This window comes from Peromyscus eremicus, chromosome 23 (assembly GCF_949786415.1).
Source record: "Peromyscus eremicus chromosome 23, PerEre_H2_v1, whole genome shotgun sequence".
Lineage (NCBI taxonomy): Eukaryota > Metazoa > Chordata > Mammalia > Rodentia > Cricetidae > Peromyscus > Peromyscus eremicus.
In genome coordinates, this window is record NC_081438.1 from 42,819,269 (window position 1) to 42,840,911 (window position 21,643).

General features: G+C 50.5%; 1 protein-coding gene across 7 annotated transcripts in view; it reads left to right on the forward strand.

Annotated features, from left to right (window-relative positions):
* The window catches only part of Evi5l (ecotropic viral integration site 5 like), a 43,399-nt gene that overhangs the window by 19,761 nt on the left and 1,995 nt on the right, over positions 1–21,643 (forward strand). For 3 of the 7 annotated variants that reach the window (XM_059249675.1, XM_059249674.1, XM_059249673.1), the window contains 15 exons: positions 755–944; positions 1,885–2,109; positions 2,218–2,292; positions 2,917–3,042; positions 5,156–5,299; positions 5,503–5,592; positions 6,923–7,020; positions 7,110–7,170; positions 13,764–13,817; positions 14,868–14,900; positions 15,878–16,018; positions 18,854–18,982; positions 20,742–20,882; positions 21,153–21,308; positions 21,412–21,558. In XM_059249675.1, the coding sequence (XP_059105658.1) occupies positions 755–944; positions 1,885–2,109; positions 2,218–2,292; positions 2,917–3,042; positions 5,156–5,299; positions 5,503–5,592; positions 6,923–7,020; positions 7,110–7,170; positions 13,764–13,817; positions 14,868–14,900; positions 15,878–16,018; positions 18,854–18,982; positions 20,742–20,882; positions 21,153–21,308; positions 21,412–21,558 (1,810 nt within the window). Of the gene's footprint in view, positions 1–754; positions 1,016–1,884; positions 2,110–2,217; positions 2,293–2,916; positions 3,043–5,155; positions 5,300–5,502; positions 5,593–6,922; positions 7,021–7,109; positions 7,171–7,352; positions 7,505–13,763; positions 13,818–14,867; positions 14,901–15,877; positions 16,019–18,853; positions 18,983–20,741; positions 20,883–21,152; positions 21,309–21,411; positions 21,559–21,643 lie in introns of those variants that run through there. The other 4 variants (XM_059249677.1, XM_059249678.1, XM_059249676.1 and 1 more) reach the window with 4 other exon arrangements.

Consider the following 21,643-nt stretch of genomic DNA (forward strand, 5'->3'; position numbering starts at 1 on the left):
GATCCTAAAGGCTCACTGACCCTCAACTAATTGCAAGTTCATGATGCCCTGTCTCAAAAATAATATGGACTCCTGAGCAGTATCCAAGGTTGGCCTCCAGCCTCCACATGCATGTGAGCATCCATGTACATGCACATACATATGAAGAAAGGAAGGAAGAAAAAAAAGACGTGGCTAATACCACCCCACGGTGTCCTTGGTACTCTGTGACTGCCCTCAGCCAGAGCTTGCATTCTGAGCCCCTCTATAAAGTGTAGACCATCCCTAAATCTGCTGTGCAAAGTTGGTCTGAGCATGAGATTTCTGTCAAGAAACACACACTCAGCCCAGTGCTTGGGACAGAAGAGGGACACAAATGACTTCCCAAGGGCCAGTAGATGAGGGCATGGCTCAGGGAGGTTAGGTCAATAGCCAAGGTCACTTAGCAAGAAAGGCAACATGGGGTCTGGAGAGATGGCTCAGCAGTCAAGAGCACTGGCTGCTCTCTCAGAGGACCCCAGTTGGGAATCCTCACAGCCACTCCAGTTCCAGGAGATCCAATGCTCTTTTTTGGCCTCCACATGCACCTACAGGCACGTCACACACACACACACACACACACACACACACACACACACACACACACACACACAAAAGTTTTTAAAGAAAGGAAGGTGATGTGGATCCAGTCTAAGAGGTCAGGCACTCCAGAGGGCCCTGTGTCCAGGATTCACTGGAATTTTCTGGCTTCCTCCCTCCCACCCTTCCTGCCCAGGCTCCTGGAGGCCGACTCCAAGTCCATGCGCTCCATGAATGGCTCCCGGAGGAACAGCGGCTCCTCACTAGTATCCAGCTCCTCAGCCTCCTCTAACCTGAGCCACCTGGAGGAGGACACATGGATTCTCTGGGGCCGCATTGCCAACGAGTGGGAAGAGTGGCGACGCAGGAAGGAGAAGCTACTCAAGGTGGCCTGAGGCAGATGTGGAATGAGCATGAGTCTGGCCAGCCTGGTCTTTTATCCACCAGGCAAGGCCAGGTAGCACAGCTTAGGCAGAAGGGTGGAGATGTGCAGATGGGACACAGGGACAGGAGAGAGGGGGTAGGACGGGGAGGTCCTGTGTCTGCTTGCTTCCTGCTTTGGTGTGATGGTAAATACCTATGGCCCCTGCACTCAGGACACTGAGGCAAGAGGCTTGCAAGTTGAAGGCCCGTGTGGACTGCATAGTGAAAGTTTGTATCAAAGAACCAATGGCTTTAAAAGAATGTGGGGGCTGGGCTGTGTCTCTAAAGTGCTTGCTATAAGCTTGAAGACCTCGTCTATTCCAGCACCTGTAAAAAGATTAGCATGCTGGCACGTGCTTGTAATCCCAGCACTAGGGAGGCAGAGACAGGCAGATCCCTAGAGCTCTCTGGCCAGTCAGCCTGGCCCAGTGAGCGAGTCCCAGCCAAGTAAGAGACCCTGTCTCAAAAAACACTGTGGACGGCTCAGCAGGTAAAGGCACTTGCTGACAAGATTAACAATCTGAGTTTTATCCTCAGGTCCCACATGGTAGGAAGGAATCAGTCCTTCAAATGCAGATGCAAGTTGTTCCATGACCTTCACATGTGTGCTGTAGTATATACTACCTACCTACCTACCTACACACACACACACACATTTATACATGAATATGCATACAAACAGAAACTAGGCATGAGAATTGGGTTTGTAGCTTAGTGATAGAGGAGTCACTGAAGGATGGGGGAGCCCTCAGTAAGCACCATGACTAGCTAAAGGACAGTGACTCAGATGTCCTTTGTACCATCCTAAAAGCATGGGTTGGGTTGGCCTTGGGACAGCTGCAGTGCATGGGGCAAAGCCCAGCCTTGGCCTCCCTCTCCCTACCTCACCCCTCCCCATAACAGGAGCTGATCCGGAAGGGCATCCCACATCACTTCCGGGCCATCGTTTGGCAGCTCCTGTGCAGTGCCACAGATATGCCTGTCAAGAACCAGTACTCAGAGCTACTCAAGATGTCCTCACCATGCGAGAAGCTGATCCGCAGGGACATTGCCCGCACCTACCCAGAGCATGAGTTCTTCAAAGGCCAGGACAGCTTGGGCCAGGAAGTCCTGTTCAACGTTATGAAAGTGAGGCCCCAGCATTGGCTCTAGCCACCTTAGTAGTAGTCCCCACTTGAGATACCTCTGTGGGGGCTGGTGGGAACACTGTGTTCACCCAGCCTCCTTCCCTTCCAGGCATACTCCCTGGTTGATCGGGAAGTGGGCTACTGCCAGGGCAGTGCTTTCATTGTGGGCTTACTCCTCATGCAGGTAAGTGGCCACCCTGGGGTCCATCTCAAGAGATGGGCACAAGAGCATTCCCTACATCCAGGGACTTCCTAGGGCCAGAGCCTTCCTCAGCAGCCGGCTCACTGTAACCTCTGACAAAGGCAAAGCTAAGCCTCCAGTGGATGGATACAGAGGGGCTAGGCTCTTAAGCTGCCTGGGTCCTGGTACTGTACCATCCAGGACAGGGACAGGGCTTAAGGAACAGTCGAACAGGGAAGAACCGTGGGTCAAGGATTTGGGTATTTGTGGGGGCTTTGAGACTCCTCCAGAGAAATCAGAAGGCACAGGACAGGGAGAAAGGAGACAGCTAGGAGTGAATGGGGATGTCCCGACCAGGTAGATGGAACTAGGGCACTAGCAAGGTTTAGGTACAGCCCCACTGTTTTCTGTCAGTGGCCCTCAGCAAATAACATCAGCCAGCAGTAAACAGTACTGACCGTATTTATGGTTTATTGGATGGGTCCCCGTAGCCAGGTACAGTTAACAATAAAGTGGGACAGAAACAGGCCCCTGTGTACCATGACACAGTCCAGAGTCTGAGAATGCTCTTCCCATCCTTCTGTCACTCAACACACACACATACACACACACTGCTGGTCCCTCCAGATGCCTGAGGAGGAGGCCTTCTGTGTGTTCGTGCGACTGATGCAGGAGTACCGGCTGCGGGAGCTCTTCAAACCCAGTATGGCTGAGCTGGGACTCTGCATCTACCAGTTTGAGTACATGCTACAGGTAAGCAGGCCTGGGATGGCCACACTGAAGCTATCTCCAGAAATCCCCCAAACTGGAAAATGTAGGCCTGAGAAATCACCCTTGGGAGCTGGAAATGTGTCTCAGTTGGTAGAATACTTGTCTGTCATACATAAAGCCCTGGGTTCTATCCCCAGCACTTTATAAACTGGGCATGGTAGTACACATCTGTCATCCCTGGACTTAGGAGGTTGAGGCAAGAGGATCAGAAATTCATGGTCAGTCTCAACTACATAGGAAGCTCACAGCCAGCCTGAGCTACATGAGACCTTGTCTGAAAGAGAAAGGGGGTCAGGGGGAGTGGTGGCAGAGGTAATGTGCCTGGAGCCTGGCAAGGTGGTATATACCCATGATCCTAGTGTTTGGGTTTATGAGACAGGAGGATAACAAGTTCAAGGCCACCCTAGGCTACTTAGTGAGGTTCTGTCCCAAAATCTAAGAGCTGGGAGGTTGGAATATGGGTCAGTGGTAAGAGGACTTGCTTAGCTGTGTAAGAATCCTAGTTCTGTGGAGGAGGAAAAGGAAGTGAAGGAAAATGGGAAAAGACAGAAGGAAGAGAGAGACGGAGAGGCAGGCCCATAAAGAGACTTCTGTCTGTCCTGTCCCCCAGAGATAAAAGAACACAACCCTGGAGCATGCTGGGAGGGACAAGGCTAGCCAGGACAGGGCCCCTTGACTCCTAAAGGGGCTTCCAGAGCCAATAAAGCAGAGTGGGAAGAGAAGGGCTGGCTCCGTGTGCTAAGGGTGTGGTGGAAGGAGGAAGAAGTGTTGTCTGCCTGCCTCTGCTGATTACGGGGAAGCTGCAGACGTCTCCATTTATAAATAGCAACCCCCACAGGGCTCACTCTTGGCTGGCAGACAGAACCTAAGTGTTCATGCTGCATATACATGCATGCATACACCATTCTTATACTCTTATACACACTGGCCTGCTCAAGAAGCCCATGGCAAGAGAACTGTGCCGTCAGTGAGTTATCAGTGAAGACCCCTCTTTAAGGCTCTGAGGACAGGGTAGTAGAGCTCCATAAGGAGCTGATAGTTGTACAAGCAGGAAGTTAATGCAGAGGGCTGGGATAGCATGCTTGCTTAGCATTTGTGAGGTCCTAGGTTTGATCCCCAATATCCTTCTCTACCCCCAAAAAAGAAAAGAAACTTCATGGCTGGGCATGATGGTACACACCTTTTTTTGTTTGTTTGTTTGGGGTTTTTTGATTTGGTTTGGTTTTGGTTTTTTGAGACAGGGTTTCTCTGTAGGCTGTCCTGGAACTTGCTTTTAGACCAGCTTGGCCTTGAACTCACAGAGATCTGCCTGCCTCTGCCTCCCAAGTGCTGAGATTAAAGGCCAAAAAATAGATAGAGACAGCTGGTAATACATGCTGGTAATACGTGGTAATACATGCCTTTAATCCCAGCGCTTGGGAAGCAGAGGCAGCCAGACCCCTGTGTATTCATTAGCCAGCCTGATCTGCATAGCAAGTTCCAGGACATTCAGGGCCATATAGTGAGATGCTGTCTCAAAGAAGGTAGTAGTATCAACCTCTGGCCTACACACACACACACACACACACACACACACACACACACACACACACAACCTTACACAGGCACATACATATGAACAGATACACACTTCCTACACATACCCACAAATAGAAAATAATTTGACTCCCAGCATCTGCTCCTCTCAAAGTTAAGAAGTGATTGCAACCCCAGGCTGAAAAGCCTAAGACCTTCACAGGCCTAAAATTTACACAGCCAAGCAGATGTGCAATCTATAGCACAGAGAGATACTGGTTCAAGGAGGAAGCCCAGGGCTCTGACACCTTCTCCAGCCTCAGTTTCCCAGTAGTCTGCTACTATCTAGCAGCCTGAAGTTGAAGTCAATCACACACTGACAGGCATTTCCTCAAGTCCTGCTTGTGTCCCCATGTCACTCTAAGTTTCAGTATGCCGCAGCTTTCCCCAGACACAGTAGCTGAAAGAGGACCTAAGGGTGACCTAGGTTGCCCAGGGTGGGTCAGCTCCTTAGAGGTGAGGAGCACCGAGGCTCAATGCCTCCCTCTCCGTGCCCACCAGCCTCCCCCTCCCCACACAGGAGCAGCTTCCGGACCTGAACACCCACTTCCGATCACAGAGCTTCCACACGTCCATGTACGCATCATCCTGGTTCCTCACACTCTTCCTTACCACCTTCCCCCTGCCTGTTGCCACCCGGGTCTTTGACATCTTCATGTATGAGGTGAGTGCTCCACAGAGCACCTCTGCTCCCACTCCACTCTGCATGTGGGGGGAGTCACATCACACCCCAAGAAAGAATCATGACCAACCACGTGGACAAAGGAAGGGCTAGGGTGCGAGGAGGGTCTGAGCCTCTTGGTGTGAGGACGGGGGACTCACTGGTGAGAGGACAGGGGGCTCATGGGGCCATGGTTGCTTTTGCAGGGATTGGAGATTGTGTTCCGAGTTGGCCTCGCCCTGCTGCAAGTGAACCAGACAGAGCTGATGCAACTGGACATGGAAGGCATGTCCCAGGTGAGTCAGGATAGCTGGGAAGGTGAGACTGACTCTGCTGGAGGTGACAGGCACAGGAAACCTTCCCTTGTGACAGAGGAGAGAGAGAGATGTGGCCAGTTGGTAAAGTGATTGCCTGGCATGCATGTAGCCCTGGGTTCTATCTCTAGCACTACATAAACAGGCAGAGTGATACATGGCTTCAATCCCAACACTCAGGAGGTGGAGGCAGGTGGATCAGAAGTTCAAGGCTAACCTGAGCTGTACAAGATTCTAAGCTATGAGGGCCTGGCTTCCCAATGGAAGTCATTCCTGAGCATCTGGGATCCTTTCTGCTATCCTCTGAGGAAACACAGGCTCTGTCAGATACAGCCCAGAGCCAGCAAATGAGCACTGGGAAGACAGGGAGGCCAGCACAGTCACCTGATTTGGGGAGGTCCTATCCACTCTTTCCCACCCACTTGTTACAAGTCCCCAGAGCTTGCCTGCAAAGTAACCTGGCTGAACTGGGAGACTTTCAATATGGTTTCATCCCATCTCTCAGCCTGGGGGACATGTGAGGGAGCCCCTCCCTGCCTGGGCCTGCCCCTGGCACAGTATGCTAGAGCAGAAGCCAGCTTTCCCCTCACCATGGTTTCCCTATCACACAGGCCCCTACCCCCTCCCAGCATCTTCCAGCTGGTGCTTCAGGAAAGAATGCACAAAAGCCACAGTTGTGTCAGTGAACACGGGCATCCATTGTCCAAGACTGCCTGAGGGGACCAGCTGGGCGGAGGAACAGGACCTGTTGTCCACTGGGCTTGTCTACCCCCTTCCTGAGGAAGGTTCCCTAATGCTCAGATCCCATTCATCCCAGCCCTGCCTTCAGAAGGTCCTCTCGCCTGATTGCTTTAACTTAATTTTATTTATGATTGTTGTTAATGTGGGGTTGGGGAGAGGAAGAAAGAGTGAGGAGGGTTCATGGCCCATGGTCAGATCACAGGACTCACAATCCAATTCTCTCCTTCCACTCTGGGTTCTGGGGCTCTCTTCCCACTGTTGGCTCCGGGACACCACTCAGGTTAGGCTTGGACAGCTAGCCAAGCTGATCCCCACCCCCAAACCCCGGGCCTGATTTTCTCAAGTTTCCCCCAAAGGCATCCTGGGAAGGCAGACCTTCCGGTCTTCCCCAGCTGTTCCTTCTCACTCAGTCATTCATTAGCACTACAAATGCTGGCTGAATAGCCAGAGTCTACAGACTAGGTGCTGAGACGAGGAGAAGCCGGTCCTCGGCAGTAGCAGGATACGGTGACAGCTGAGGCAGAGCCTGATGGTCAGGACCCATATGACAGTGACTCCTGTGTCCCCGCAGTACTTCCAGAGAGTGATCCCCCACCAGTTTGACAGCTGCCCGGACAAGCTGGTCCTCAAGGCTTACCAGGTCAAGTACAACCCTAAAAAGATGAAGAGGTCAGTGCCCGGGAATGGAGATCCCGAGAGGGAAGCCCTCCCCAACCCCGGGGAGGCGGGGACGGTGACCGTGTGCTCTGTCCCCACAGGCTGGAGAAGGAGTACGCCGCTATGAAGAGTAAGGAGATGGAAGAGCAGATCGAGATCAAAGTAAGTTCCAGAGGCATGGGGGAGGGGCAAAGATGGGCGCCCTGGGGGCTTTCCCTCGCAACTCTAGAGCTGGCCGCTAGAGGGCAGTCCTATCCAGCGCATGGGTGGAACGGGCTGACCGGGGCAGACACCCTGAGGCTCCAGATGACCCTCATTCACAATACCCTTCCTTCACCTGCCAGCCCGGCGTGGGAGCGCCTGTCCCAATTGGCATATCCTCAAGAGCTGGCCACCCAACAGTAAACAAGACAGTCAAAGTTCCTTGCCTTCATGTCCCCGAACCCCCGTGTCATGGGGCGACAGTCAATAAATAACTGAAATAGTGTGAACTCCACAGAGTGCTCCGGATATAATCATACAAGAGAAAGCCAGACGCGCCTGGGGAGACACTACAGGTCCATGGGTCCAGTGCCAAGGGCCTAGGGTAGCAGCAGTGTACCTGGTGGGCAGGAGAACACCCAGAAGGCTTAGAAGACCTGGGAGCCTTCAAAGTTGGGGGCTAAGAGGAAAAAGGCTGGGGCAAGCAGGATATGTAGACTAGATATGGGTGCCCACTGAGGGTCCTGGTTGCGCTGGCGGCTGACCTGCCAGCCCTTTAGAATCAGTTCTTTGAGTGCACAAAACCTCTGAGCCCAAACTCACCTCTTGATGGCCTCTGCTTCACCCCGCTTCTTGTGATTTTAGTATTCTCCCAACAAACACTGATTGAAACAAAGAAGAGACCTGGTCTTAAGTGACAAGGACCTAGCTTCCCAGATGAAAGCACTCTTGAGCACCTAGAGTCCTCCAATACCTACCCAAGGAGCCCCAGGCCCTGCCAAATATAGTCCAGGGCTAGGATTTAGAAGAGGGGAGAGAGGTAGGCTCAGCCCCAGCTAAGCTTTGGGAAGCCTCACCTACTCCAACCCACTGACTAGCTACAGGTCTCCAGAGCCCGCTGGCCAAGAATAATGGCCCTGCCACCCAGTATAGAGGACAGACAAGGACACACCCCCACACACAGACCTGGTTCTGTCCTCTCCAGCTGATGAGGCAAAGTGGTTAGTTAGCAGTAGTGTCCCATGAAGGACATTAGTTGTATGACTGTAGCAGGTGAATTCACCTGAGCCTTGGAGTCCCCATCTGCAAAAATGGGGCATTTGCTGTGCTGTTCCTATTCCTATCAACCTTGTGGTCATCGTTCCCACCTCCTGTAGAAAGTCAGGAGCAGAGCCTAGATGATCCAGACCACCTGCACCTGCAGGCTGAAGCACCTGGCCCTGCTTGAGGGTTCCTGAAAGTCTGTCCTGGGCTTGTGAGTCATTTCACAAGAAAGGCAGCTTATGTGTTGTACCAGATCAAAATGTGGTTCTTGCTGTATGCAGTCAAGGGGCCTGCTCTCATTTGGTGACTGTGAGGACCCAGCATTAGATAAGAATGCCACAGACTCTTGGGCCCAAGGCCAGACTGAAAATTTCCCCAGAGATTTCCCCAGAGGCCTTGGGAAGTCAGGTGGATACCTTCACATATGGCACGAGTGTCCTGCAGTTTGGTCTTTCACCTTCAGCCTTTAAAGCATCATGATTTGATGCCAGGCAGTGGTGATGCACACCTTTAATCCCAGCACTCAGGAGGCAGAGGCAGGAGAATTTCTGAGTTCAGGGTCAGCCTGGTCTACACAGTGAGTCCCAGGCCAGCCAGGACTCCACAGAGAAACCCTGTTTCAAAACAAAACAAGACAAAAACCACCCTTACTTGTTTGAATCAGGTAAGGCAAGATGGCAACTGCCTTTGAAAGAAGAGTGTATTGGGGCTGGGGCTGTAGCTTAGTGGTGAGCATTTGCCCAGCATGCACAAGGCCTTGGCCTCTGTCCTCAGCACAGAACAAAAAGAAAAGAAAAAACAGGGCAAAGGAGGTGGCTCTATGGGTAAAATGCTCTCTGTGCAAGCATGAGGACCTGAGTACTGTCCCAGAACCCGTGGAAAACAGCCAGGAGCAGTCGTGTGCCTTAATCCCAGCCCTGGAGACAGAGACAGGTAGATAGGTGCTGGGTCTGCTGGCAAGCCAGCTTAGCCAGACTGGCAAACTCCAAGTAAAAGAGGAGAAGTGAGGCTGTGGAGATGCCTCTGTAAAGTGCTTGTCTCTCAAGCGTGAAGACCTGAGTTCAGATGTCCCAGAACCCAACTGTAAAAGCCAGGCAAGGTTGGTATGCATTGTAACTTGGGACCAGGGGAAATAACAGAAGGATCCATGGAATGTATTAGCCAGCCAGCCTAGCTCAGTCCATGAGCTTCAGCCTCAGTGGGAAACTGTATTTCAAAAACTAAAGTGGAACAGGTATAGTGGCACATGCTTTTACTTCTAGCTATTAGGAGGTAGAGGCAGACAGATATCTACATAATGAGTTCCAGCCCAGCCATGACATAGTGAGAACCTGTCTCAAAATAAACCAACAAACCAGGCCTGGCGGCACAGTCCTGTCATCCCAGGAATGATGAAGCAGACTGGAGAGGATAGGAGCACACAGTCTTCCTCAGCTCTACAACAAATTAGGGGCCAACCTGGGCTACACGAGACCCTGCTTCAACAAAAGAACTGAACAGGCTGGAGCCAGGCATGGTGGTGCACACCTTTAATCCCAGCACTTAAGAGGCAGAGGCAGGCCTATTTCTGTGAGTTCCAGGCCAGCTAGGGCTTAAAGTGAGAATTTTTTCTCAAAATATAAACAATATAAGTAATAAATAAAATAACTTTAAAGTAAATAAGTAAAAATTTTAAAATAATTTAAAGACTGACCACTGGCTTCCATATGTATGTGTGCACTAGAGCATGAGCCTAAACACACATGCCTGCACATACCCAGATATGCACACACAAGTATACACAAAAGAAAGGAGAGTTGGTTACTCTGTTTCAAGAGTAAAAAACAGGACAGGTCAGTCAGAGAACATGGAGGAGGCACGGACCAGAAACTTCAACATACTTTCTACAGGAAGAATAAAAGCAGGGCAGGTGTGTGTGACAGGCTTGGGACCAGGCAAGGTGGGCAATGTGAGCAGGCAATTTAAGTGATTTTCTCAGCTTCAAGGAGATTCCTCCTAGTGTTTATATCAGCACTGGACCATTAGAATAAGGGTGGTATCCATTTAGTAAGCATCAGATAAAAGAGGGGTTGAGGACTTGGCTTCTGGACTTGTTGGTTTTTATTGGAAAGACAACATACCTGCCATCTAGCAGTCAGCTAGTTCTGGGAAGGATTATCTGTCCCAAGCTAGCGAGGCCTGGGGATGCTGAAGCATCATAAAATGCAGAGACTCTCAGGGTCAGCAGGTTGGCTCAGTGGGTGAAGGCACTGCCACAGCTTGACGACCTAAGTTTGACCCCAGGACCAGCAGGTGGGAGGAGAGAGCTGACTTGTGCACGTTCTCCACAAGTGGGCCATGGCAATCATGCGCATGTGCACACACAAAATAAACATATAGATGTAAATACTTAAGTACAAAATTTTATTTATTTGAGGATGTTGGGGGGTTGTTTTGTTTTGTTTGGGGTTTTTTGTTTGTTTTTGTTTTGTTTTGTTTTGTTTTGTTTTGTTTTGTTTTGTTTTGTTTTAGATGGAGTCTTCCTATGCAGTCCTGGCTGGTCTTGAACTTGACTCCCCAGTGCTGGGATAACAGCCATGTGCCACCAAGCCCAGCCTCATTTATTTATTTTTTATTGCTTGTTTTTTCATTTTTAACCTTAAACAAGAATGTGAGAAGCAATGAGTTTGTTGTGACAAGGTCTTTATGTATATAGTACAAGCTGTCCTCAAATCTGCAGTCCTCTTGCTTCAGGACTGTAGTTACAGGTGTGTGTCATCATCTACAGCTAGAAAAAAATCTTTTGAGACAGGGTCTCATATAGATCAGATATATGACCTTAACCTGCTTTGTAGCCAAGGATGACCTTGAACTTCTGATCCTCTTGCCTCTACCTCATGAATACTGAGATTAGAGACATGTGCAATTACACCCCAGGTTATAGGGTCTTGGGGATTGAAACCAGGGCTTGAAGCATGCTAGGCAAGCATTCTACCAACTAAGCTACATCCCCAGGCCCCCATTCACAATTTTTTGTAAACTGTGACCAGTGTATAGTCCTACATACCCCTTATTCATTCTGCCTCCCTTTTTTCCCTTTTGGGTAATCAGGAAAAAGAGGACTCATCAGCTGGGCCTGTCCAAGCTTCTCTGTGGGTGGTGGTGCTAGGTGCATGACCAGCCAAGTTCAGATTGGTCAGAGCAATCCAGGAGTTACAGGCCAGGCTCAGGAGACCTAACCCTCCTTGTTCTGAAACAGTTAGATCCAGCCATGCCGGGAAGCTCAGCTGAGGCTCTACTTCTCTCTGGCTCAGCTTTCTTACACACAATGTGAGTCCGTGACCATCGGACCCATGATTTGCTCCAGTTGCTTTCTGGGAGTTTCTGTCACCAGAAGCAACTCAGGACATATTCTGTGTAACCAACCCATGGAAAATATTCTAGTTTCATTTCTGCTGCTGTGATAAAATACTCTGACAAACTGAGGCAGTCTGGAGAAATGGCTCAGCAGTTAAGAGGACCTGTGTTCACAACTGTCTATATCTCCATCTCAAGAGATCTGATGCCCTCTTCTGGCCTCTGTAGTCATTCCATGCACATAAAATAAATAAAATCTCAAAAAAGAGTTTTTTAAACTTAAGACAAGAAATTGTTTATTTTAGTTAACAATTCCAGATTACAGTTCATTACAACCAGGGAAGTCACAGCAGAAAGAGCTTGAGACAGCTGGTCACATGGCATCCAGTCAGGAACAAAGAGATGCTTGCATGTCGAGTATGTGCTTGCTTATGGTCAGCTCTGTTTCTCCAGTCATGCAGTTCAGGATTCCCTGCCTGGGGAATGGTGCCTCCTATAGTGGGCTGGCTCCTCCCACATCAATTAAGGCAATCAAGAAAATCCCCTACAGACATGTCCACAGGCCAACCCAATGTAGACAATCCTTCATTGAGATTCTCTTCCCAAGTGATTCTAGGCTGTGTCAAGTTGACAACTAAAAGCAACCCTCACAGCCAGGTAGGACTCTCAGTCACCTAATAACACAAATGATTTCTTTATAAGAACCAAGAGCTGAGGAGGCTAGCTATAACACATCTGCATACATTAGCTTCCTAGAGGGTCATGAGGGAACCTAAAACCACAGATACTTACCATAAATTCTTCATCATGGAACAGCAAGCAGAACCAAGCATGGTATGATGCACCTCTATAATCTCCTACTCAGGAGGTAGAAGGATTAGAATTCAAAGCTGACTCTACTATATAACAAGACTGTAGGAGGCAGGAGAATAATAACCAAGGCAATGTCTCCAAAAGGCCCTGAGTTCTGTCCACACCCTGGCATCACACCACATACACAGTATCATGGTATACACCTACCGTCTCAGTTCTCAGGAGGTGGAAGCAACAGCATCGAGGAGTCAAAGGCAACCTTAGCTACACAGCAAGTTCTAAGCCAGCCTGGGACATATGAGACCCTATCTCAAAAAGAAGTGATTAAAGCCAAGGCCACCTCCATGTTCAACACAGGAGAGAGGGGTTGTTCCTGAGAGTCTAACTCAGGGGCTGCTGGGACCAAGGCAAAAAGTGGTCAGGACTGCCTGGCATCAGCTTCTCCCCAAACACAGAGGCCTCTGCCCTTGAAAGACCAAGGCAGAAACAGACTACAGACTTCTGAGGACAGTGTAGATTCTGACTTCTCCTTTCACACACACACACACACAGAGAGAGAGAGAGAGAGAGAGAGAGAGAGAGAGAGAGAGAGAGAGAGAGAGAGAGAGAGAGAGAGAGGAGAATGAATCACACCATGAAGGCTTTCTGGGTTGTTTGTACTGAAAGTTTGGATTTTTTAAAAAATCAGTTTGAACTCAGGAGGCAGAGGCAGGCAGATCTCTGTGAGTTTGAGGCCAGCCTGGTCTACAGAGTGAGTTCCAGGACAGCCAGGGCTACACAAAGAAACCCTGTCTTGAAAAACCAAAATCATCATCATTATCACCATCATCATCATTATCATTTTGAGACAGTATCTCATGTAGACCAGACTGGCCTCCAATTCACTATGTAGCCAAGGATGAACCTGAACTTATGATCCTCCTGCCTCTGATTTTGTGAACCAAGGACTTTCATGTGTGCTACAAAAGCACTCTACCAACTGAGCCACATTCCTAGCACCAAAACAGTTTTAGCTTTTAAGTTTTATTTTGTGTATGTATCTGGGGGGTGTGCAATAACATGCATATGAAAGGTCAGGACAACTTGTGGGAGTCAGTTCTTTCTTTCTACCATGTAATCTTGAGCATCTAACTCAGGTTGTCAAGCTTGGCAGCAAGCACCTTTATCCAATGAGCCATCTTACAGGTCCTCAGTATTTTTAATGAGCCATCTAGACAGGAATATGCCTCATTTTCTGAAATTTCTGACCCAGAACATAAAGTCCCTAAGGACCTTCCTTGACCTCTGTGGTTGGTGAATGGGGATTAAGTGCCTGTAGGTGTTCAGGCATGCTCTGAAGTGCTCTTCTTCTTCCTCTGTAGAGGCTTCGAACAGAGAACCGACTGCTCAAACAACGGATTGAGACCCTAGAGAAGGTGAGGAGTGTGGGTACCAGCTGCTAAGTTCCAAGTCTCAGGCCTCAAAACACCCAGCAGCCTTTAAGGCTGGGGCCATTGCTCTGTTCTGAACCAGCTGATTTAAGGCTGGGTGGGGCAGGCATAGTGGCCGTGCTCTTACAGTCTAAGCACACAGGAGGTGGAAGCAGGAGGATCAAGAATTCAAGGCCAGTTGGCCTCAGCTATGTGAGACCCTGTCTCAACAAAGTATGTGGGTGGCCTTTTCTTCAAACGCCCCCAACCCCACTGAGATTTGGGCTGCCGTTGTTAGAGGTTCTTGGAAGACTTCTCTCTCTCTGCATCTCGACTCAGGCCGCAGGGTTGCAGCTGAATTGTAATCTGTGGATGTAACTCAGTGGATGGCAGTCACAAACTACGTGGGTAGGAAGATAAGCTCTGTCAGTGGACCACAAGGAACCCTAACCTGTAATTTGTCAGTCTCACCCTAGAAAGGGAGACAGAATGGAAGCAAGGGCGGGGGAGGGGGGGAGCCTCACAACTTGAGGTGGAGAGGCATGGACTTGGCCTTGGTCCCCACTAGATTAAGGATGGTGGTTTGGGTGATTTAGCATGACTCTGGGCCCCACTTCCTACTCCTCAGTGCTCCTCATTTGACTATTCACCTACTGCAAGGAGGTAGTAGGTCATGGAGAGGATGTTATTACCACACCAAAAGCCTCAATTCTTGTTTTCTCTCAAGATTAAAATGCATTCCCTGCCCCAGCCCTCTCTGGGACCTCCTCCTCACACAGCGGAGAGTCATTCCTGCTGCTGAGTTTTCTCAGCCCAGTGTACCCTGACCTCCCCACTCATATGAACCCCTCTCCAGGACGGAGCTGGCTCTGGCTTTGGTCTTTCTCCGGGTCCTCTCCTGCTGGTTCTCTGGTCTTCACTCCTCTGTCCCCTGCTTCTAGAGGTAGCCCACTGCGTTAGTGACAAGTGGTTCTTGTCTGTCTCTCCCCCTCTTCTGTCCCCTGCCTTCTGCTCTGCCTCCTTCCCCTGTTGCTGGGAACCCCCTTCGCCTGGTAGGAGAGCGCGGCCTTGGCTGATAGGTTAATCCAGGTACTGTAGCCTTTCCATATACCTCTGCACTCTCCATCCCAGACCCTTCCTGGGTCCCTGCACAGACAGCCAGTAACCACCTCTTTCCTGGCCACTGCCATTTTGGGGGCAAGGGGGCAGGCCTGGCAACTTGCATGGAGGGAGCAGCTTCCAGGGAGACCAGTGCTTTCAGGGAGGGGGCATGTGAGCTGGAGACAAACACCAGGATGGGAGGCATTTGTGGGAGTGAGATTAGGAGAAAACTTACACTCAGCATAGTCAGCAGGCTCCTCCACCAAGCGGCAATAGATGCCACCCCAATAGGGCTCAGGACCCTTAGAGCATTTGGTTGTAGGCCTTGACATGTGCTGTGCTCAGCTCACATGAATGTGCTCACCCACAGGCATGCATGCATAATTGCAGGCACACACACAACCTTCCGATCCTCTGCTTCTGCCTGCCACCCATCACCATCTCTCACTCGCCTGCTTCTGCTGCTGCTTCATTCTTGGATGGCTTCTCTGGAAGCTTCTGCACAGCACTCAGTGGCCTGAGCCTGGAATGGGGGACAGGGAGTGTCAAGTTGGGTGGGAGAGAGAATGTGGGCGGAGGAAGTGGCCTCCGCGGAGAGGTGTATTTCACCTTTCAGAGGCCTTTGGCTCCGGATAACAATCTTTCTCTTCATTTGGGACAGAGGCAAACAGCCAGAGTGGGGGAAGGAGCCCCAGCTTGGGAGTTGGGGGCACTTGTCACTTAAACCTGGCAGCACCTCCAGAATGTCCAGTACTCCCAGGATCCTTCAGGTGGCCTGTCCTTGCCTGTCTCCACCCCTACATCCTGAGGCCTGCTGTGGGGCACCCCATCCCAGGCTCTGAGCACTAAAGGCCATGCCTGTCTCACTCTACCCCTCTCTCATCCTCTCTGAGCCTCCCAGAGGCCAGGCCTGGGACCAAAGCAGATAGTCACGGCCCCTTCCACCCCGTCCTCACTGTGCTCAGGGGCAGGTGACACGGGCACAGGAGGCTGAGGAGAACTATGTCATCAAACGAGAGTTGGCAGTGGTGAGACAACAGTGTAGCTCGACTGCAGAGGACCTTCAGAAGGCGCAGAGCACCATCCGGCAGCTGCAGGAACAGCAGGTACCAGGCGTGGGGGTGGGGTGGGGTTGGCTGGCAGGACCGCACCTCCCACAAACCTATGTGCCCCCCTTCCTTCTGGCCCTCGGGGATTAGAGCTAGGAGATGGGTAGGGGTATCCAGAGGCTAGTGTGGATTTGCTGGCCCTCACAGCCAGCCACCCCTAGACTCCACAGGACATCCTAAGATGTCTTATGTTGAGAATAAACGGTAGGGTTCCTTTGAAAAACGAAGAACCTCTGGGTTCCTACCATGATGATATGAAGAGGTAGGTGAGGTCCAGAGCTATTGTCCTCAGGCTCAAGGGGAGCACTGAAAAAAGGAGGTAGCCCAGAAGAGGAGTACCTCATGAGGCCTGAAGCCTATCTTGACCCAGGAAGTGATGCTGGCACCAAGAATCAGAGTTCCTAACAGGACAGAGGTCAGGGAATAGGGGGCTGTGGCTGGCGAAGGGGTGCCTGCCAAGGCCAGATTGGGGTCGTCCCCTAGAGAAATGCCCTGCCAGGCTACCAGAACAGAAAGAGAGGGTCTTGCTTTCTACCCAAAGGCCCAAAGGGAACTTTCTTCCCTCTTATCCTTCCCTGTTTCAAAGTGGGGCCTGAGGGGGGAAAGGTAGAAAGGCCTTAACCCTGCCCCTGGTCCCTGACCACGCCCATGTGTATGATTCCACAGCTGCAGGAGCACATGCCCAGCCCATAGTCCTGGGACTGAGTCTTGGAGGCTCTCAGAAGCTAGAGTTTTCCTGCCTGGCCCACAGTCAGGACAAATCTCTCTCACCTGCCAGTCCCACAGTCGCTCAGACCCGACCAAGCAAACACAGAGACTTATATTGGTTACAAACTGTATGGCCGTGGCAGGCTTCTTGCTAGCTGTTCTTACAGCTTAAATTAATCCATTTCCGTTAATCTATACCTTGCCACATGGCTCGTGGCTTACCGGCATCTTCACATGCTGTTTCTCATCATGGCGGCTGGCAGTGTCTCTCTGACTCAGCCTTCCACTTCCCAGCTTTATTCTCCTCCTTGTCCCGCCTATACTTCCTGCCTAGCCAACGACCAATCAGTGTTTTATTTATTGACTAATTAGCAACACATTTGCCATACAGAACATCCCACAGCACTTCCCCCCCCCCTTTTTTTTTTCAAAAAGGAAGGTTTTAACCTTAACAAAGTAAAATTACATATAATTTGGGAATTTGGGCGTAGCTTCTCTTACTACTTCCTTTTGGAGGGGGGCGCTGTATCTTATGGGGAAACAAACAAAATTTTAGGATCATGGAGTAGTCTGTGAGGCTGTATCGTCTGAGCCAGTTGCCTTGAAACCATTCTGGATGTTGAATCATCTGGGCCATGGTGTCATCGGAGACCTTTTAGGGGGTCTTGGCCAGTCAAACCTGATGTATCTTAATCTGGAACAAATCCATAGCCTTTGGCTTTCTGTGGGAACAAAAGCAGAGTCTCCTTTCCAAAGCAACATATCCTTATATCCAAATTTTGAAGTCATATCTTTAAAATATACATATTGGTTTAACTCAACATCTTTTATGATCAAATGTTTTTCTGCAGTTAAAAATCCCAAAGACAACACAATCCAGATTCTCTGTGTAATATTTATCTTTATGTAGCTTATTTTTTATATTAATTTTACTGTCTCTTTAAAGACTTTATTTTGTTAAACTATGTATTTGTTTCTATAACTGTATATATCACCTTTTTTGTCTCTTTGAAGCCTACATATATTTTACACACATTGTAAACTATTACATCTGAATCTGTCTTATTGTAAAGCTATTGCTTTAAACTGCTGGCTGCTGGCTCCGCCCACCTCAGCTTCCCAACATGGCAGTGTTACATTTACCACCAGCTCTGGGAGCTATCATGGGTCTATGCTTTTATCCAAACAGCGTGTAGCCCAAAAATCTCTTTTTTTGTTTTATACTAGCAAAGGCTAAATCCACCACGCAGCTTAATGTGCCACTTGCAGAGGCCTCATTCCCGCCATACTGCAGGTCGAGCACACACGCTAGGAACCCACCAGTAGCTCAAACCAGCAGCTGCCGCTCATTTGAGAGAGACAATTAGGAAGCTGTTTTTAGCTCCGTTTTAGAATCTTTTTTCTCAGTTTTTAGGTGGAAACTCTTGCCCCACGTTGGGCGCCAAATGTAGATGTAACCAACCTTCTTATTAAATAAGAAACACAGAACCAATGCAAAGAAGAAAGCCAAGAGGTCAGAGCTAAGAGCTAAAACCTTACCCTTCCTCCTGCAGTGGTCCTACCTCTCCGAACTAGAACTACCCCTGTGTTAAAGTCTTTATATAGTGTTCCTGTTCTGCCTTCTCATTGGTTGTAAACCCAACCACATGACCGCCTCGTCACGGCCTGTCTGTATAGGCCTCCAGGTTTTCCATGCTTGGTATTGAGATTAAAGGCATGTGTGTCCAATAATGGCTGTATCCCTGAACATACAGAGACTTACCCAGCTCTGCCTACCAAGTGCTGGGATTACAAGTGTATGCCACCACTGCCCTGCTTTCCTATGGCTTGCTAATAGCTCTGACCCCCGGGCAACTTTATTTATTAACATACAAATAACATTTTAATACAAATAAAATATCACCATAGCATCCTGAAGTCATGGGAAGTCCCATTCCCAGCATTCATTCTGTACAGTTTTCCCTGGAAATTAGCCAAGCCAGTTCCATTGCCTCCAAGTGCCATGAACAGAGCATGGGTTCAACCCAGGATGCCCCAAAACTGGGACCCTCTGGCCCACTAGCCTGGAAGCTGTCCACTGTGCAGCAGTCTCCACCAGGGACCAACGCTGGTCTTTGTCTCCAGGAAAACCCTCGCCTCACAGAGGACTTTGTGGCGCACTTGGAGACAGAGTTGGAGCAGTCACGGTTACGTGAGACAGAGACTCTGGGGGCCCTTCGAGAAATGCAGGACAAGGTTTTGGACATGGAAAAGGTATGACTGGGAAAGGAGACAAAGGTCTTGAGTGAGTTTTAGGAGCTTCGGAAGCCAGACATGGCCACATACACCTATAATCCCAGCACTGTGGCAGAGAATGGGAGGATCTCTGGCTTGCTGGTCTTTAGCCCTAGCTCCAGGTTCAGTGAGAGATCCTATCTAAAGGGAATAAGGCAAAGTGATCGGACACCTGACATCATCCTCTGGCCTCGTCAAGCATACACACATACACACATCTGCCTATGAGAGAGAGAGAGAGAGAGAGAGAGAGAGAGAGAGAGAGAGAGAGAGAGAGAGCGCGCAAGAAGAGGCAGCAGCAGGGCAATTGCCTTACCTCATGTCAGTCAGTTCCCATGGAAGAGTGGAAGAGGAGACCTTTCCATGCTGCCTTATAGCCCATTGTCACCTCAGCTTTGTCTCCTACATCACCACAGTCTCCAAACAGACCTCACCCCAGAGCTTCCCATGCCCTTGAACTGTGTGGGCTCATCTACACAGCAGCACAGCCTTCCCAAGTCTCACTCTTAAATCACGATGTGCGGCAGGCTTCATAAGTCCCTGGGCATCCCACTGCACTGTGCATGTCTCCCTGCGTCTGAGGTTCCAGGATGCAGGGAAGGAAAGGCTGACAGGGGAAGGCCCAGGCCCATTAATTAGGACTGCCTACTCCCTCTTCTCTCCCATGAAGAGACTCTCCAAAGGCACACTAAGGGCCACACTTTCCTGCCTGTGGCCCTGGAAGTGGGCAACCAGACCTCCTGAGTGCCTCCCCAGCTGCTTTATGAGTTGACACAACTCAGGCTGAGGAGGTACCTCAGTTGGTAGAATGCTCGCCTAGCATACATGAAGCCCCAGATTCCATCCCTGGTGCATACCTGTAACCCTAGCTCTGGAGCGATGGAAGAAGGAAGATCAGCCATTCCAGACCATCTTTGGCTGCATAGCAAGTCAGATTTCAGCCTGAGTTACCTGAGATCATGTCTTTAAAAAAAAAAAAAAAAAAAACAAAAACAAAAAAAGCCAAACCAAACCAAAACAACAGCAAAAACTCTCCTGGAAGCTGCCACAAAATCCTTGAAGTTGAGGAAAAAAACCCTCCCCCACCATCTGCTACAACTATGTGAGGGCCAGAAGCCTCAACACCATCAACACACCTCCACACAGGAGGGAAAAGTGCCCAGCCTAGACCTAAGAAAGGGTCAGAAGGACCAGGCCTACCAAGTTACAGCATGAGCACCACCCCCAGTCACTGGGCCCTTTCCACACAGGACAGAACAGAGGCTGGTCCCAGTCCTGTCTGTTTCTGGAGGCCAGACCTGGGGAGGGCACAGGGTGCTGCCGCCCCTGCTGACGCAGTTCTCAGTACTGGTCCTGGGTCCTGAAAGGGTTGACTCTTGGAGTGGAGAGCAGAGCGGCACTCACCCTCGCTGCCCCAGTGTGCATTATGTAATTGGCAGTAATATTTGCAGGAGGCCTCACATTTCAAGGGGGTTTCCCAAGGACAGACTTGAGAAAGAGTAGATGCTGGTTTTGCATCCATTTTGCAGATAATGAATCTTAGCTAAGGTCACACTTGAGGGTCGGTCCTCTTCCCCTGGACCTAGTCCCTGCTCCCATGGGTATGCCATCCTCCCATCCATCAATCAGCTGCCCCAGGCAGAACAAGATCCAGGGAAAGGCCCGATGCATGGGTCCTACAGCACAGGCATGGAGTTACAGCAGCTTTCTGGGTTCCTCACTTCCTGACTCCCTGCAGAGAAACAGCTCGCTGCCAGATGAGAACAATGTAGCCAGGCTGCAAGAGGAGCTCAAGGCACTCAAGGTGCGGGAGAGCGAGGCTGTAGCCTCTGCTCGGGAGCTGAAATTGCAGCTGCAGGAGCTCTCGGACACCTGGCAGGTGAGGACGGGTGGTGAGGGTGCCCCCAGCAGGATGTGCCTGGAACAGCTGGTGGGCCGTACTCGGGCTTCTTGGAGACCAAGGCTGGCCTCTAGAACCCTTCTACCCCCTACCCCCCCCTTTTTTTTTTTTTTTTTTTTTTTTTTTTTTTGGTTTTTTCGAGACAGGGTTTCTCTGTGTAGCTTTGCGCCTTTCCTGGAACTCGCTTTGGAGACCAGGCTGGCCTCGAACTCACAGAGATCCGCCTGGCTCTGCCTACCCCCCTTTTAGGCCCATCTTTCCCGCGGTGGCCGCTGGAAGGAGTCCCCGCGGAAGCTGGTCCTGGGCGAGCTGCAGGATGAGCTCATGACTGTGCGTTTGCGCGAGGCACAGGCCCTGGCCGATGGCCGCGAATGGCGACAGCGAGTCGTGGAACTGGAGACGCAGGTAGGCCATGCCTACGCAGGGACAGTGACTGCCACAGCGGACCCCTTGACCAAACTGTGACCCTCCACCTCCTGTTGCTGTGCCCTCTGGTCCTCCTTTCCAGGACAACATCCACCGCAACCTGCTGAACCGTGTGGAGGCGGAACGTGCGGCTCTGCAGGAAAAGCTGCAGTACCTAGCGGCACAGAACAAGGGACTCCAGACTCAACTCAGCGAAAGCCGCCGCAAGCAGGCAGAGGCTGAGTGCAAGGTGCAGCCCCTGCCCGGACCCCACCACCCTACCTGGGACCTAGCCACCTCCTTAACCCGACCTCTGTACCACCCCCCACTCCCAC